Here is a 15614-nt window from a genome sequence, read left to right on the forward strand (position 1 = left end):
CAGTAAAATTATATTCTTAAATGAAACCATTTTTCTAAGAAGTATTGTACATAGTATTATATACTAAAAATTTTATTATTATTAGCACATTCAATCATTCAAATACATCATAACGAGTGGTTGAATTTTTAGCATCATTTGAAACAAAATTCGTTTCCTTTCCTTTGCCGTCCTATTTCAAAGATGCTTGATAAAGATCGACTAGGTGCCTTGGGGTACGATCCGTACGCGACCAATGGCCATTTCCACCACAACGGAAACAATTATCCTCTGTTGATTTATTTTGCCCATTGTTTCTTTCTTTATCTCATTTCTGGTGAGATCCTTTGTGAACATAATTGCTTTTCCTTCCATAATTTTTTCGTTACTAAAACCTTGCTATTTACCTCTTCTGGGGTAATGATTTACCGCATTTACTTTAGAAAATAAGGCGGCGCCAGTTGGGCGCGCTTCATGATTCTTTAGAAGTAATTCATTGTTGCGTTCAGCAACAAGAAAGCAAGAAATTAACTCAGAATATTTTTCAAATCCTTTTTCTCGATACTGCTGCTGCAGGAGCACATTCGAGGCATAGAAGGTCGAAAAAGTTTTCTCTAACATATTGGGCTTGAGGAAGTATCACCGTCTTTTGATTATTGTAACTTTCTTCAAGGTCTTTCCACAGATCTACAGGATCTTTTAATGTGAGATATTCATTTTTCAATCATACGTCAAGATGACGACGAAAGAAAATCATAGTCTTGGCTTTATCTTTATGGGATACATTATTTTTAGTCTTAATGGTATCTCCAAGATCCATTGAATCAAGATAGATTTTAGCATCAAGTATCCATGATAAATAATTATTTCCAGATATATCAAGAGTACTAAATTCAAGATGAGAGAGTTTCGATATAATAAGAATTTGTTACCTGAGTCTTCCTAAAATTTTATCAGTCTCGTGCTGATAATGTGTTGTAAAATAAATAAAAGATATATAAAATATAGATGTGTAAATAGAAGACTCTAGTATTAATATAATTAACTCAATAAAAATCATTCGTATATTTATATGCAATAGCGAAAAGAAAGAAAGAGAAACTATTAATAATGTATATATAGAGAGAAGGGTGTTTTATTACAGAGCTGTGTGTATCTTCCTTCAAAGTAAACTTCTATTTATATACATATACGGGGTTACCTTTCCAAACTCAATTAATTATACAATTTCTCTTGATATTCTCAATAACATAGAGAAATGGTCATCCACCTCATATCCACTTCACACTTATCACAACAATTTAAGAAAAAATTATAAATTTAATACTTTTATGCAAAAAGGTATCAAATTTAATACTATGCTTATAGAATTTACTAATGTAACCAATTATTATTCTAATTATAATAGCATCTTACAACTATACAGTATAATACAAAACATTTATGCATTATCCTAACTATAATACCTATAATGTCAGTTTTAACTAATTTGTTGAGTTCCAACAAATTAAATAACTATTATCCTACTAAGATTGAGATTGCTTAGCCTAGTTCCCTGCATTGACTTGGTACCATTATTCTCTTCTTTGTTCTCTTCTCATTTTTTTACCAATTAATTTCCCACTTAACTCTCTTTTCACTTCTTCCAAACGTGGAAAAATGAAACCCCGTTCCCACTTGCAAATTCCCTTACGTATATATTATTGCACATGTAGTTTAATGTATTGGAAAATAAAAGAGACTTGATATATATCATATTATTACACATATAGTTTTCCTACGTATATTAGATACAACATACAAGATAATCGATCCATTCAACATGTCAAAAACAAGACATTGAAAAATTGATGTATTGGTAAATAGAAAAGACTTTATGTAATATCACATTAGTGTACACAATAGATAGATCTTTTGAAATGTTCAATTTAAGGCCAAAAAATTTGCCATTGAAAATTAAAAGTACAACTTTTGATTCTGTTGGCTGAAAATTAAATAAATTAAAACAAGGGGATGGAAAAAATCAATCCTCCATTGAAGTAAATGGGACAAGTATGCAAACTTCTGAGTAAATAAATGTTCACTAGACATGCATTTTACCTAAGCACATTGATTCGTGCAATTGTAACCAGTGTGAAATTAACCTTTGCCACTATTGTTTCACAAAGTGATGAACATGTAAATTTCCTTACAGTTTGTTAACCAATCATTTTAAAGAAAAAAAAAACAACATTAAGAGTACCCCCCAAAAAAAATCAATTTTAATAATGTTGTGGCAAAAATATTATACAAGACAACAATGGTCAAATGTGGCAGATCTTATGAGAACATCCGGAGGAAGTTGTTTGCATAAGCCATTGGCTTGACATCAGGATGTGGCTGCAAATTCAGAAAAGATAACAAGAATGTTTAACATCAAATTACTTAAGCATTTGAAAAGGTATGATCTTAGGAATTCAAACTTTTATATCCTTAAGAAAGATGTAATGCAGCAGGATAATAATACAAAGCATTATTTATATATCAACCATACTATGTGTACACCAAAATCAACCACCAATGTAGAATACATATTGAAATACAAAATACACATTAAAAATGAGTTAAACTACACATGTATTTGTACAAATACATAGTGGCTGATTTGGTTGCTGATTTTGGGTATGCAAATAGCATTTTTAGTTATCTATTTATGTTAAAAATGATAAAAACATAAATATAGCATAGCACAAGTGCAAAGTATAGTTTATATAATACTAACCACTGCTGTGAATGTGACAATGTTAGGTTTCAAATCAGGAGCTTCAAATCGAATAAAGGCACCTTTGTTACCCATCTGTAGCATTCAATTGAATATCAGCAAAAATAACTAAAAAGTAACATCACATTGATCTTTCTTCCCCTTTGCACACTAAGTATTATGTTCCATTCACCCTAAATGGCTAAATATGACTGAAAAAGCATCCTCGCCATTCGTCCAAGCGCCTAACATGCCTAATTACCTCATTCAACTAATTTAAATAATATGTATGCTTACACAAAGCATAGCCTTTAAAAATGACTAGTTAACAGTATGAAGAAACATATTAAGAGTGATAAATCTATTCCTGTTATTGCCTTCTGGTTTGGCTGATAACAATAACAACTGCCATAAAATTACAAGAGGAACGTTAAAGTATTAAACAGAAGAAATGGATTGAATTACCTGGTCACAGTAATTTGGAGCAGAAAAAACAGTTATGAGTTTACCATCATGCTCAATTTCATAACCCTCGTCCTTTACTTCATGAGATCGCACAACTAAATCTGTAAATTGGTTATTTGTATGAGGTCACCAATAGAAGAGATAGTATAGTACAAGGGCAGTGGAAAACATACCTAAATGATTTTCTTGCAAAAACCTTTTCGTCACATCTGCACCAAAAGAAAGACCTACACCACGCTTACTTGGGCCTCGTCCAGGGAGAGGTTGTGGATCACTCCAGAGCAATTCACACATCAATCCTACAAAAACAAACACACACAAATGAAACTACAATACAAAGTTCAGAAAGGATTGAGATTTCAGACTTCATACAGAAAAATAAGAGAAAACTAAGAGTAATTAAAGAAAAAGGAATTCATCTAACCTTCTTCTGGAGGCTCACAAAACCGATTAATTGCTCGTATGTCAGAGAGTTTCACCCCATCAACACTAAAAAGACCCCCATGAACGACAAAAACTTTCGAATTTATCACATGAGCCAAAGGCAAACAGCAAAATACTTCTGCAAATAGTTCCACAAATGTGTCACTCAATTTTGAGCGCACCTCACCCTCAAAACCATATATCTTGTTCATGCTCTTGCTCTCATGATTTCCTCTAGCTAGGTATATTGCTGAAAAACATGATAATATAACAGGTCAGGATATTTTTGGGGGAAATAATTCTAACATTCCTGGAAACAGGTTAACAAGATAGTGTAAGGTAGTAAGCGAAGATCAGTGGAAATTCAAATTCCCAAAGAGCATAATAAAGTTTATTTGAAACAATAAAACTAAATGCTGCCATTTTCAGCTTAAATTTTAGAAGGAATCGTGATGAACGCAAATTAATAGTCAAAAGAAATTTTCTATGGGATTTTGACTGATCTATGATGGTAATCAGGTGATTAAAAATGAAGAGACTACAAAACTCTTCTTATTTTCATCTCAGTAAAATTCTCAATTTGCCCCCAGAAAGATCTATAGGACAAAGAATTCCTTAGCATATCTAGAAAATGCAAGAAAACTTTATAAGGGAAAATATGGAAAAGATAAGAGATCTGGGATCCACCTGATGGCGCCATGCATTTAAACGCAAACAGAGTGAGGATGACTTCCAAAGAGAAAGATCCTCTATCCACAAAGTCACCATTGAATAGATATGGATTATCGTCTGAAGGAAGTCCATTAAGCTCAAAAATATTCAAAAGATCATAGAACTGAAGCAGTCATTAAAAGGGGAAATAGGTTAAGGAAATGAAAAAAAAAAGGAAAACAAACAAAATAACAGCAACCAAAAGCCAAAAAACAAGACAATTAAGGAAAAGGCTACATTCAATAACGCATACACGAAACTGGGGAACCCTCCAATGGTGGGAGATTTTTGTGAGAATTAAAATTTTTTGCTTACATGAGTGAAGTGCTACTATTAATGTCACTAAAACATTTAACAGAATATTCACAACAATTCAAAGAAGTAATAAATCAATTACCTGACCATGCACATCACCACAAACGGTAAAATGTTTTCCATCAGGAACTGTTATATCAACAAGAGAAGGCAAGGCTTGCAACAACTCTCTAGTTTGCAATACAATCTGGTAAGCATACCTAAACCATCAAAGTAGGACAAGCATGAGGTTTTCAATAACATTTTTAACAAATTAACATATGTAACATGGAATGTTATCCTTCAATACCGTTTATGTAAGCACTTCTGATTCTTGAAATCGTCCATCATTTTCTTTACAAAATCCAAGGTAACTACATCCCCCTCTATTCTTGCTCCTGAATACTGTGCCTCAACATCTAGCAGTAAAATAAAGCACCAAAAATTGTTTCACGCCCATGAGTACAAGAACTTGAAATTAGTTAATGATATAGTATATACAAAAACTAAATAAGGGGGAAAAAGAATGGAGTATGTATGTTAAGGACTAACAACAATACAAAGTTGACAGGAAGGACTAATTAATGACTGTTACAAATGATCATTTCTGTTCTAGTCATCCACTTTAATTAGTTTTATGCATTGGTCCTTGAAATTAATAATCCACAAAAGCAGAAAAATTAGATCATCTATGCCAAATCCAAAATCATCTATAAAAACATCATAAACAATTTGTGCAATTACGGAATTATAGTTTGCAAATGGCAATCCATGTAGCAGTTCAACACCCATTAATAAAATTCAAACAAGGTTGCAAACAGATGAAAGTACAAAACAATAGATAATACCATAACAATGTTTCTTTGTTGATTAGAATAATGATTTTCGTCCCTTCATTCATGCAATATCACATTAATTAGGACAAAATATGGCAGCAGATCTGAAAGGGATAAACTTACTTTTTGTCATAGCAAGCTCATGAAGGGAAAAAATAATCACATTGTATACACAGTTTCTTTGACACACAATATGGATTTTTCTTCCTAGGGAAGAGCAGGGTGGTTTTGACTTGTTTGGAAAACAGCCAATAATAAAAGTGACGTTGCACTATAAAGAACAAAATAGAACATTTTATAATGCATTGTCAATAATCAATAACAAATCAAAATTGTTGGTTTCAGAAGTTCACGGAATGATTAATTAGTTTTATATCTTGCTTAATTCTTAAGCTAAGACCTAGGTTATTAAATGACTCCTAAATATACCAGTATTGCGGCCACTCCACCAATATGCCCCAAGGAGCAACAGCAAACCAATCACAATTGCACTTATTATTGTGGCTTTTGATGTCTTGAACATCACCAACGCTGCCATAACTGCTACTGTTACTGCTGCTATGGCCACTTCGGTAGGCACCGAATAATTGTGGCCCTTTCCTATAAGAGTGACAATTTATAGTAAATTATGACTGGTGTATCAAAATATTCATATATAGACAGGCATAAAATGTCCACAGAATATGAAAAGGGACTTGGGAGTTAAGAAAGGTTGAGAAAGGTATGTGACGGAAGTACCTGGTTTTTATTATTATTGTCATTATAGAGGAAGAATGACAGTAATTACCAATTGATTTAGGGAGAGAAAAAATCACATGCATCAACCTAGGGTGAAAAAGGGATGGTCCTCTATGCAAAGTTTAAACTCCTTATCATCTTTCACACATTTTGTATTTTGCGACTTAAAAGACATGAACTTCAAACATCTGACTCAAATTCTGATAAATCTAGTTTCTTTACTCTGCCTTTTTTCCCGTCTAACTTACCAACCAATAAGATATATGAAGAACAATAAGGCAGAATTTTGGAGTAAATTAAAACCTGGATGGTAAATTGGCCTATTTGTTCCATATGGCAATACATGGTCTATTTCAACATGCCAGAGTTACTTTAACCCATAATCTGCTTACACTTAGCAGAGTATTAAAATGCATATAGATCATTGGTTAATCTAAGTAGATTATCAGTTAAATTGGTTTTTGATGATCCTCAAGCAAGGAGCAGGGTCTTGGGAATGAGGGCAACGAGATGGAATAGGAATAATGAGGACAAGCTGGAAGATAAAGAGCAGAAATAGGAATGAGCTGGAAAAAGATAGTTAACAACTGCAGCAGGGAAATGTGGATATGGAGAGGGAAGTTGGCGGTAAAAAGATTATTCCATCACCTGGCACTGCCTGGGACATTGGTATCAGCTGGGGGGGGGGGGGGAGAAGAAGAGAGGAAAGTTAAGTGAGGGAAAGATAGAAAGAGTTTGGAGAGAACAAGTGATATTATTCATTCTTTTTTTTCTTTTGTTAGAAATGAGTGATATCATACTTAGTTACATACTGACCCTTGATACTATTACGTTGAAAGAGAAGCTTCACAGTTCAGCAAAATAGCACCAATCTGTTACAGAATTGGCAAATGTGCTTATCATACGGAGTCAGTCTATTCCCGACTCTAACATGCCGTTCAATTAAGAGGGGAGCTTAGATATGTGGACTTGCATAAGCACTCAATAACCTAGGCAACTATAATTCGCAGCAGGTCCATGAAGCTGTTCTTATTGCTATTAATACTGCTAACAATACTACTTACCAAAGGAAATCCTACCCATAGGCCATTCAAATTTTCTACAAAGGAAATGTAGAACTGTTAATAGCCAGTTCTCAAACTAGGAAATTCCAGTAACAAACAAACAACAATTAAATTCGATGAAACTAAGGATTACAAACTCATTTTGAAATGGCAGTAATTCAAAAAACAGAAATGATCCACAGTCCTCATAAAGGATATCAAGATCCTCAAAATACATGCAACAAGAATGACCACAACAGGGAATGCTGCAATCAAACTATCAACTTAATCAAAATCAAGCTCAGAAACCCTTCTTAGGGAATTGATGCATAATGCATGTGATGTCATTTCAAGGGCAAACATATTAAAACTGCCATATCACAAAAGTAAATGTTATGCTACTTCTAATCCACTTTATCTATCGCAGTATCACTTTAGCTACATGCACCAGAATTATGTAAACAAAATCAAGACCTAATTACAATGCATGTTTACTAAAATGCTCTTATTAAGTTTACACTATATATCTTGATTAGTATAGTCCTAGAACTGTGTGAAAGATAAAATTAGAAAATTAAAATAAATAGTTAATTAATATGTGAGAATGAAATGAATAGATAAAAATTTTTTACTCAAACTGTCAGATAGAGTGGACTAGAGGCAATAAAACACATAAAATATCAAGACAGCATTAAATAACAAAACAAAAGAATAAAAGCCCACAGGAAAATAAGTGTGCACAAGAGGAGTGGGAATAGAATTTCATAATATAAAGATTCTGTCATAAGAAACCATAGTCAAAATAGTACCTATTGAATGGTAATCTATAGATTCAGCTACTGAACGTCTTTGAGACTCTGGTGCAGCAATGGCTTCTTCAAATTTAAGTTTCATAACTGCCTTTTCACATTCCTTCAATTTCTTTGTTGCATCGGGATCATTTGGACACATTTTCTTGACCTATTGAATATAAGCATATTACATCAAACACATTTAGATATTGACACAAAGTACATGCTAAAGACAAATAAAAAGAAGATAATAAGTTACTTTGAAGAAAAGTAAAAACCAAAAACAATAGAATGGCTCAAAAGATCTCTAGTATAGAGTACGATTAAAAGAGTTATAGAAACTAAAAATAACGCTCAAGGCCAAAGAACTGTAGGCTTCTTCAACCATATAAAAGAAGGCTTAAAAGATCTCTCATACCAAAATAAGGACGTAGTCTGCATATTAACACAGTACATTTTACAGACCAACAAAAAAGATGTAGTCGAAGTTGCTCCAAGAGACAGGAAAAAGCCAAAAAAAAATGTAGATATCATCAAACCTGAAGTTACAAGAACAAAATACAACATTTAGGGACAAAGAATTGTCTACTTCAGCAAGATGCTAATGTTACCTGCTGAAAATCCTTAAGTGCGTCCTTGAATTTTCCTAACCCAAGATGAGCAGCACCTCTTCTGTAATAACCCTATCACAATAAACCATATTCAAGGCTTACATTACAATTCCAACGAACTAAATGCCAGAAAACCTCCAGAGTTTTAGGAATCAAAATATCAAATCACCTTCGAATATTTGGGATCAACTTCAATAGCCATTGTAGCATCTTGTATAGCACTACCATACTCTTCAAGCCGAAGATGAGCAAAGGCACGATTAGCCCAGTAAACTGCATTGCGACTGTTTAGCTCAATTGCTTGTGTATATAAATCAATGGCTTGGGCATATTTCCGTGCTGAAAAGGGAACTCAGAGGATAAGCATGCCGTAGTAAAGAAATCAAACACCAATTAAAAAATAATATCAGTGACTTGATGAAGATTTGAGAAACTGAACAAAACCACACGCAAAAAACAGTTTGCATATTAGTTACCGTTGAATGCTTCATTGGCAAGTTGTTTGAATTCTTCAGCCTTTGAAATATCAGTTTTTTCAGTTTCCATATTGCACAAATTTTATGTATATGGCGAACAAATTCGGAACATAAGAATCAATAGTTTCACTTCATTTCTGCGCAGCCCTTGACCTGATTCAATAAAACAGAGAAAATGAATAACTATATAACAATACTAACCAGCAGATGCTATTTGAGTTCACAAGAAAATTATAGCACTTCATAGCATGATAATGGAGAAAACAAGAGCGGAATAGTATATGCCAAATAATAATATTTATGCATATCTTTCATTTTCTGAATTTAGTTAAAACTTGCAGCAATCTCCCAAACAAGGGACAACCACCACTACCCCCAACCTCAATGATTAATTTTCAATTCCATAACATGATAAAATTCCACCAGCCTCACACTAATATCATTTTATCATTCCCCACCCATACACAATACCCTCTCAAGCTACCTCTTCATTGCTGTTTACTGGACCAAAACAATAAACTTTCCAACAGTAACTTATATTTAGAAAAATAATAATAATAATAATAAATCCCTTTAACATAAGGTTCTTACTTCTTAGGAGGAAGATAAATAACAGAATAAAGAAATGCTAAAAGGCACCCTTAGATAGCTGCAACACAAACAAAGCCAACACCTTTTTTTTTCCTTTTGTTCATTATCAATGATATTATCTTATCTATCACATGTAAACTAAGATTCTCCACACGTTGAGGAAATAATAGGTACACATGAAACAAAAAAAAAAAGGATAAGAATTCAATAAAAAAATAAAGTAGTGATTAATAGAAGGTGCGGAAGGTAAGGTTCCAATCAAGTAGTGGAAAAAGAGGACCTGGTTATGGCTTCAATTGCAGCACACGTGAAGAAGAAAGGAGAGAGAGAGAGAGAGTCAGTGAAAGTGTTTTATAGTTACCGGCGTGTGGGTTGGGTTCAGAGCAGTCGGAAAAGGAAATCTGAGAGGAAAGAGAACACTGACCAACGAGAGAGAGAGAGACTCTGTTCCACACTGTCCACCCTAATAATCATCACGGTTTTCATGGCCCCGACCCGGTTCTGAAACTTCAGCATCTCATTTTCTTTCATTTGACTTTTCTCTTTTTTTGAAAAAAAAAATTCAAGTGGAGTTAACTTCACGTAAAGTTGATAGTTGAAAGTTGACTAAATTTTCATCTAACGACTCTCAACTATCAACTTCACGTGAAGTCGACTGAATTTTTACAAAAAAAAAAAACAAATTTGGATCTATTTTTTTATTCTTGAAAAATTTCTTTCCCATATTTTCTTTTAGTCCTACCTATAAAATAAATGGTAAAAGATTACACTTTACCTTCTAAAATAAAATTCAAAATTTAGAAGATTCAAATCCAAAAAAATACATTGTCAATATTATTAACTATTTTAAGTTTTTAACCATATTTGTGAAAAAAAATACAAATAAGGTGGTGTTATCAAACTCGAATTGTCAAATTTCAATTCTTTTAATTCAACTATTTTTAACAAAAATATTATGCGTAATTATCCATACTAAAAATTAGTCGCTAAATTAACATTTATATATTATTTATTTTATTTTTAATATGTATTTTTGTGTATATATGATTGATTTTTTTAATTATTATGATTATATGTAAGATTTAAGAAGGGCTAAACAGAAAACATTAAGTAATTAATATTTTTATATTTTATCTTTTATTTGAGTAAATATTAGTAAAAGTATTGGTTTTTTAGCATTTTTCATAAAAAAAATTATAATTTTAACCTTCAATCATAAACCATGTAGAATATAATGAAGTTTGATTCATCTAGATAAATCCCACATAATGGAATAAAATTTTATTGTTATTGTAGTTGTTCTCATAGTAGATAAAAAAAAAAGTTTTATTACTAAAACAAGTTTTAAGTTTACAATAACATTACTAAATGTATTTTTTTTTCCAATAAAGAATCCTTAACAAACCCTTTATCATTTACTTTTCAAAGCTGCTTTAGTACTTTGTTAACATAAATAATCAAATTGAAGTGTTTTGCTACATGAAAGGGGCACTTGATAAGGAAGAAAAGAATTAAAGATTGCTTTCATCGTCATTATAGGTGGTAAGTAAGCACTAACATTTCATTTGTTTCCTGTCATTTTATAATTAATGTGGCTTTCATAGTTGACCTATCATTTCAAGAAAAAGAATCAAAATCCCTGTTGCAATACAAAATTTTGGTGCATACAGTTCAATTACAAAAGATATTCAAGTTTAAATATCTTCTAGTAAACTGATAAATCTTTCTCACAAATATTAGCAACATAATAACAGATTCAATTTTATCACCATAAACCTTTAACCTTTATGTGAATAGCAAGTGACATGTCTATAGCTTTGTTACTAAAATGCAAATGTTGAAATAAAGATTATATATATGGTGTATCAGTATTCTAATTCATGAATAAATATTCTATTCGATTCCTGTCCATCTACACAAAAGACCACAAAGTTCTTAACAAAAGATAACTGACAATCCGATACTTGACCATTCTTCACTTTTTGAGACACTAAAAGTCAGTTTTCACCCAAAACGATTTGATAAATGATAAAGACTATTCGGTCCCTCAACACGACATCATTTTGGGTGAAAAATGACCGGTATGTCACAAAAAGTGAGTGGTTAGGAATGCTGTTATTTATTTATTTTTTGTTAAAGATCAATTAGTCCTTAGTAAAAATGGAGAGGGGTAGATTGGTACTTACTCATAATTCATCTATGAAAGACCCCATTATTACTTACAAGACCATTTTAGATAGAGTAACAATGCTGTGTTGTTGATAGCAAAATTGCATGAAATTTACAATAGAATAAGTTATTAACCAAATCAAAGAGTCTAAGATTTATAGTTTCAACTTTCAACTAAACACAAGCCAATATGTCTGCAAAACCAGTCATAAACTCAATCAGAAATTGATAATTGAGTTCTTAATTGTGTTGTGAATTGTGATCCACTTATAACCGGTTCTATTTCACTTTTATAGTTTTATTCCTCTGCTTTCCTCTTTTCTCATTAGAAAGCACAAAACATGAGAAGTGTAACAACATGAATGATGTATCAATTAAACAAGAGGAAAAACAATTCAAATATTTACATAAGAAGACATCAAATACTTGAAACACTAAAGTACTGGACATTATTTGACCCAAAAAGAAAAGAAGGTTCAGCATTACCATGCTTCCCAAAGAGACTAAAGTCAAGTTGATGAAGGATTGAATTTGAAGAGATATTACCCACATGAAAACTTCACTGAAGTACCAGCCATGCTTGACATTGAATTGATAAAGATCATATACACCATGAGGCCATCTTCATCATCATTTCAGGCGTCTAGATAGGTACCCATCAAGGTCAAAATAGCACTTCTTCTCTACAGTGCCAACATTATCTGCAGCACCGGCATTTTTGGCAGTACAGGATAAGCTATGCCTTCTAGAATTATCTTTACTTTCAATGCAACTAGTGTCTAGACTTTTGTTGCACAATTTTTTATAGAATTCTAAAACCTTAGGGTCCATTCTAATCATTGAAGATTTAAAACCAGATAAGTGAAGACCTGCCAAGGTTTTAACACGAGAAAGCGCGGTATAAACCATTCCAACACCAAATGATCCTGAAAAATTGATGGAAACATTTTCAAGAGTCATTCCTTGGCACTTGTGGATGGTCTGAGACCATGCTAGTATAAGTGGTATCTGCCACCTCTTAGCAACAACCTCGTCTCCTTCCATTATACTCCACTCTGCCGGTTTGATTGTCAAAACCTTCCCTGAATCAAATTTAACAATTGGGAGACCGTTATCAAATCCCACAACCGTACCAGTTGCTCCATTCACTAATCCTTTCCGAACGTCCAAATTCTTGATCAGCATCACTCTGGAACCTTCACAAAGCTCGAGCTGATTGGGTGCTATCCCCTGATTCAGAAGCTTCTTCCAAGTATCCTTGCCACTATCAACAGCTGGGTAAACAGTTACATCCTTTTGCAAGCTTTTAAGCATATTATCATTCACTTCCATCACTTTTTTCTTTAATGGGAAGAGCTTCACCACAGAGGAATCACACACTCTCTCTGAGTAACACTTCTCCAGCAATGACAAGTCCAAGCTAATGATCTCCCCCTTCCTCATACGCTGAAGCAACTCGATGAACTGCGGATCAGACTGCCTGAAAACCTTAGTGAGGTCCTTCTGCAAATGAAAGGATTCATCCCAACATCTCGCTTCGAAAGCATATTTAACAGGCTTAGAAGAATCATTAGGAATAGGGGGCAACTGGCAGAAGTCCCCAACCACAACCATCTGAATTCCACCCCACATTTCATCCACGCCACGCACCTTTCTCGCGACATATTCGAGGCCATCAAATAGCTCACCATCCACCATGCTACACTCATCTACAACCAAAGCATTAGCCGTTTGCCACCTCCTAACGGCCCTTTTATCCGCCAAAATCGATTCAAACAACTTCTCAGGATCATGATAAAAGGGGCCGCGAATTCCACCAAATGAATGCAAAGTTTGTCCCTTTAGAGCAACTGCAGCAACCCCAGTTGAAGCTGTGATAAAAACCTTAGATGGGGTGTGCATCTTCTTCAGCCTCTTGATAACCTCAATCACAAGCATGGTCTTGCCAGTGCCAGCAGAACCAGTGATGAACACTGATTTGCCTTGTTCTATAGCAGACAACACACTCTTTTGCTCCTCAGTCCATTGAATCTTAGACCTACGTATTTGTCTTTTGGTCACTGTTGTTGTCTCTGCTTTGTACTTATTATTAATGTAGGTTTTCTGTTTTGAGAAACCATTCGTGCTGAAGGTTCTATATGCAGAAAGAGCAACCCTAAGGGTGAAAAAATTCATCTTTCTGCTGTTTCTCACATACCCATCTAGGTTATAGCTAAAAATTCAAGGGAATACAATGCAGATAGAGATAACATACAATTTTCAGAGTGAATAAAGGGAAATTAATAATTATAAGGATTTGTGGTTGCTTACTGGAATGGTTTTCTCAAGAGAAGATCAATTGCTTTGTGGAACAGGATCAGAGTTCAGTGTTGATTAATGATTACAGAAGCACTAGTGCACAGAGTATATAGTAGGCAATTGTGAAAGAGAGGAAGTTTTTGGAAATGGAAGAGTGGAAGAAAACGGTGAACACGATCTTTTAACTGCTCGTCCTTAACCGCTATTTAGTTGGAGTGAACACTATCTTTTCGTATTGGATTAATACTGGTGTTTTTTTTTTTTTAAATATAGAACAATTTAATTTAAGAAATAAAAATTGAACCCTCCAACTTTTAGAATGTATAGAAATTAAACTATTTAATTTTTTAGTACAAAAATCGAATTTTTTAATTTTTGTATCCAAATCTTTTAATTTATGTTTAAAATGTTAAAAATATTTGAAATACACAAATTAAAAAGTCTAATTTGTAAATTTTAAAAATTTTTAAAAAATTACAACTAAAAAATTGGATCCTCTAATTTTATATTAAAAAAATTTTAAAAATTATATATAAAATAATTAGATAGTCTGATTACTTATTCTCATATTAAAAAAAAATACATACAAAGCCAATCTCGTTGAATTGCACAAAAACTTCATTCATAATAAAACAAACTTTTTTGAGTAAAATTCTTTTTCTATTTTTTTTAATTTAGACAATTCGAAAAAATGATCATTCATTCAAATCCTTCTACAAAAATATTCGGCAAAAAATAGCATAAAATGCATAATTTAATATTTATCTATCCTACATAGATGATAATTATTTGATTCAGACTGTTTATAGTTTATACAGTCATCAAAACCACATTACAAAAAGATGATAACTATTTGATTTACAACCGTGCTACCTTACCAAAAAAGAACTCTTAATGAGCTGGACCAAAGTCCACAGCAACGAAGAAAACATCCATCCAATTTTTTCAATTCACTTTTAGCCTAGTCTAGAATTTCAATTCACCGTTTCACCTACTTTTTTCTACCACCGCCGTTCTTCTCTTTCTCCTATACGCTAAAGTCGCTGAAACACCGTCGTAGCCGTCGTTTTCAAGGAAGCTGATCACTACTGCCTGTTTGCTTTTCTTGTGCAGCTTGTCGGTCTCGTCACCGCTTGAACGAATGCAATCGTCGTCAATGTCACTTCTCATCGCTGCCGCCACAAGCTCGGGCACAGGTCAACGTCATCGTCGCGAGTACAAGACGCCGCTGGTTTCCCATCCCCATACGTCGAGTCGACAACTCAGTCTTCTACCGAGCACACCTCCCCTTCCATCAAACACGTTGCTGATCTTCCATCTTCCCTGTTGTTGTTCGATATGTTAGTATATTTTTAGTGTTTTGTTTTGTTAGTAGAGGATGTTCTTGCATTTTTGTAGTATTCATATAATAGAGTAAGTGGTTCATAAGAGATGTTCTTTGATTTTACT

General features: G+C 33.2%; 2 protein-coding genes across 4 annotated transcripts; both read right to left on the reverse strand.

The window, feature by feature from the left end:
• Positions 1-1993: 1993 nt before the first annotated feature.
• Positions 1994-10193, reverse strand: LOC127743902 (serine/threonine-protein phosphatase 5). 3 transcript variants are annotated; one of them, XM_052256109.1, is made up of 14 exons: positions 10060-10193; positions 9108-9260; positions 8801-8970; positions 8632-8703; positions 8039-8189; positions 5878-6048; positions 4923-5031; positions 4716-4833; positions 4295-4442; positions 3609-3857; positions 3358-3483; positions 3185-3285; positions 2741-2815; positions 1994-2358 (listed from the first exon to the last, which is right to left on the reverse strand). In XM_052256109.1, the coding sequence occupies exons 2-14, from the start codon at positions 9175-9177 to the stop codon at positions 2299-2301; spliced, it is 1620 nt and encodes a 539-aa protein (XP_052112069.1). In that variant the 5' UTR covers positions 9178-9260; positions 10060-10193; the 3' UTR covers positions 1994-2298. The 3 variants fall into 3 exon arrangements, with proteins under 3 accessions (XP_052112069.1, XP_052112068.1, XP_052112070.1); XM_052256108.1 differs by having other exon boundaries at positions 9979-10151; XM_052256110.1 differs by lacking the exon at positions 5878-6048 and having other exon boundaries at positions 9979-10146.
• Positions 10194-12497: 2304 nt separating this feature from the next.
• Positions 12498-15335, reverse strand: LOC107477681 (uncharacterized). Its single transcript, XM_052256022.1, has 2 exons — positions 15199-15335; positions 12498-14079 (listed from the first exon to the last, which is right to left on the reverse strand). The coding sequence occupies exons 1-2, from the start codon at positions 15333-15335 to the stop codon at positions 12498-12500; spliced, it is 1719 nt and encodes a 572-aa protein (XP_052111982.1).
• Between the last annotated feature and the right edge of the window lie 279 nt (positions 15336-15614).

Source organism: Arachis duranensis, unplaced genomic scaffold (genome assembly GCF_000817695.3).
Source record: "Arachis duranensis cultivar V14167 unplaced genomic scaffold, aradu.V14167.gnm2.J7QH unplaced_Scaffold_165934, whole genome shotgun sequence".
Classification (NCBI taxonomy): Eukaryota; Viridiplantae; Streptophyta; class Magnoliopsida; order Fabales; family Fabaceae; genus Arachis; species Arachis duranensis.

Bases quoted from the DNA above. Each gene is read 5' to 3' on its own strand.
- LOC127743902 (XM_052256109.1), bottom strand. From the start codon at position 9,177: ATGGAAACTGAAAAAACTGATATTTCAAAGGCTGAAGAATTCAAACAA. The intron at 8,704-8,800 runs GTGATTTGATAT...TTATTGTGATAG, and splicing joins TTGATCCCAAATATTCGAAG to GGTTATTACAGAAGAGGTGC. The intron at 5,032-5,877 runs GTATATTTAGGA...TTTTACTGCTAG, and splicing joins GTGGAGTGGCCGCAATACTG to ATGTTGAGGCACAGTATTCA.
- LOC107477681 (XM_052256022.1), bottom strand. From the start codon at position 15,335: ATGAGAAGTGACATTGACGACGATTGCATTCGTTCAAGCGGTGACGAG. The intron at 14,080-15,198 runs GTATAGGAGAAA...TTGAATTTTTAG, and splicing joins GGTGTTTCAGCGACTTTAGC to CTATAACCTAGATGGGTATG.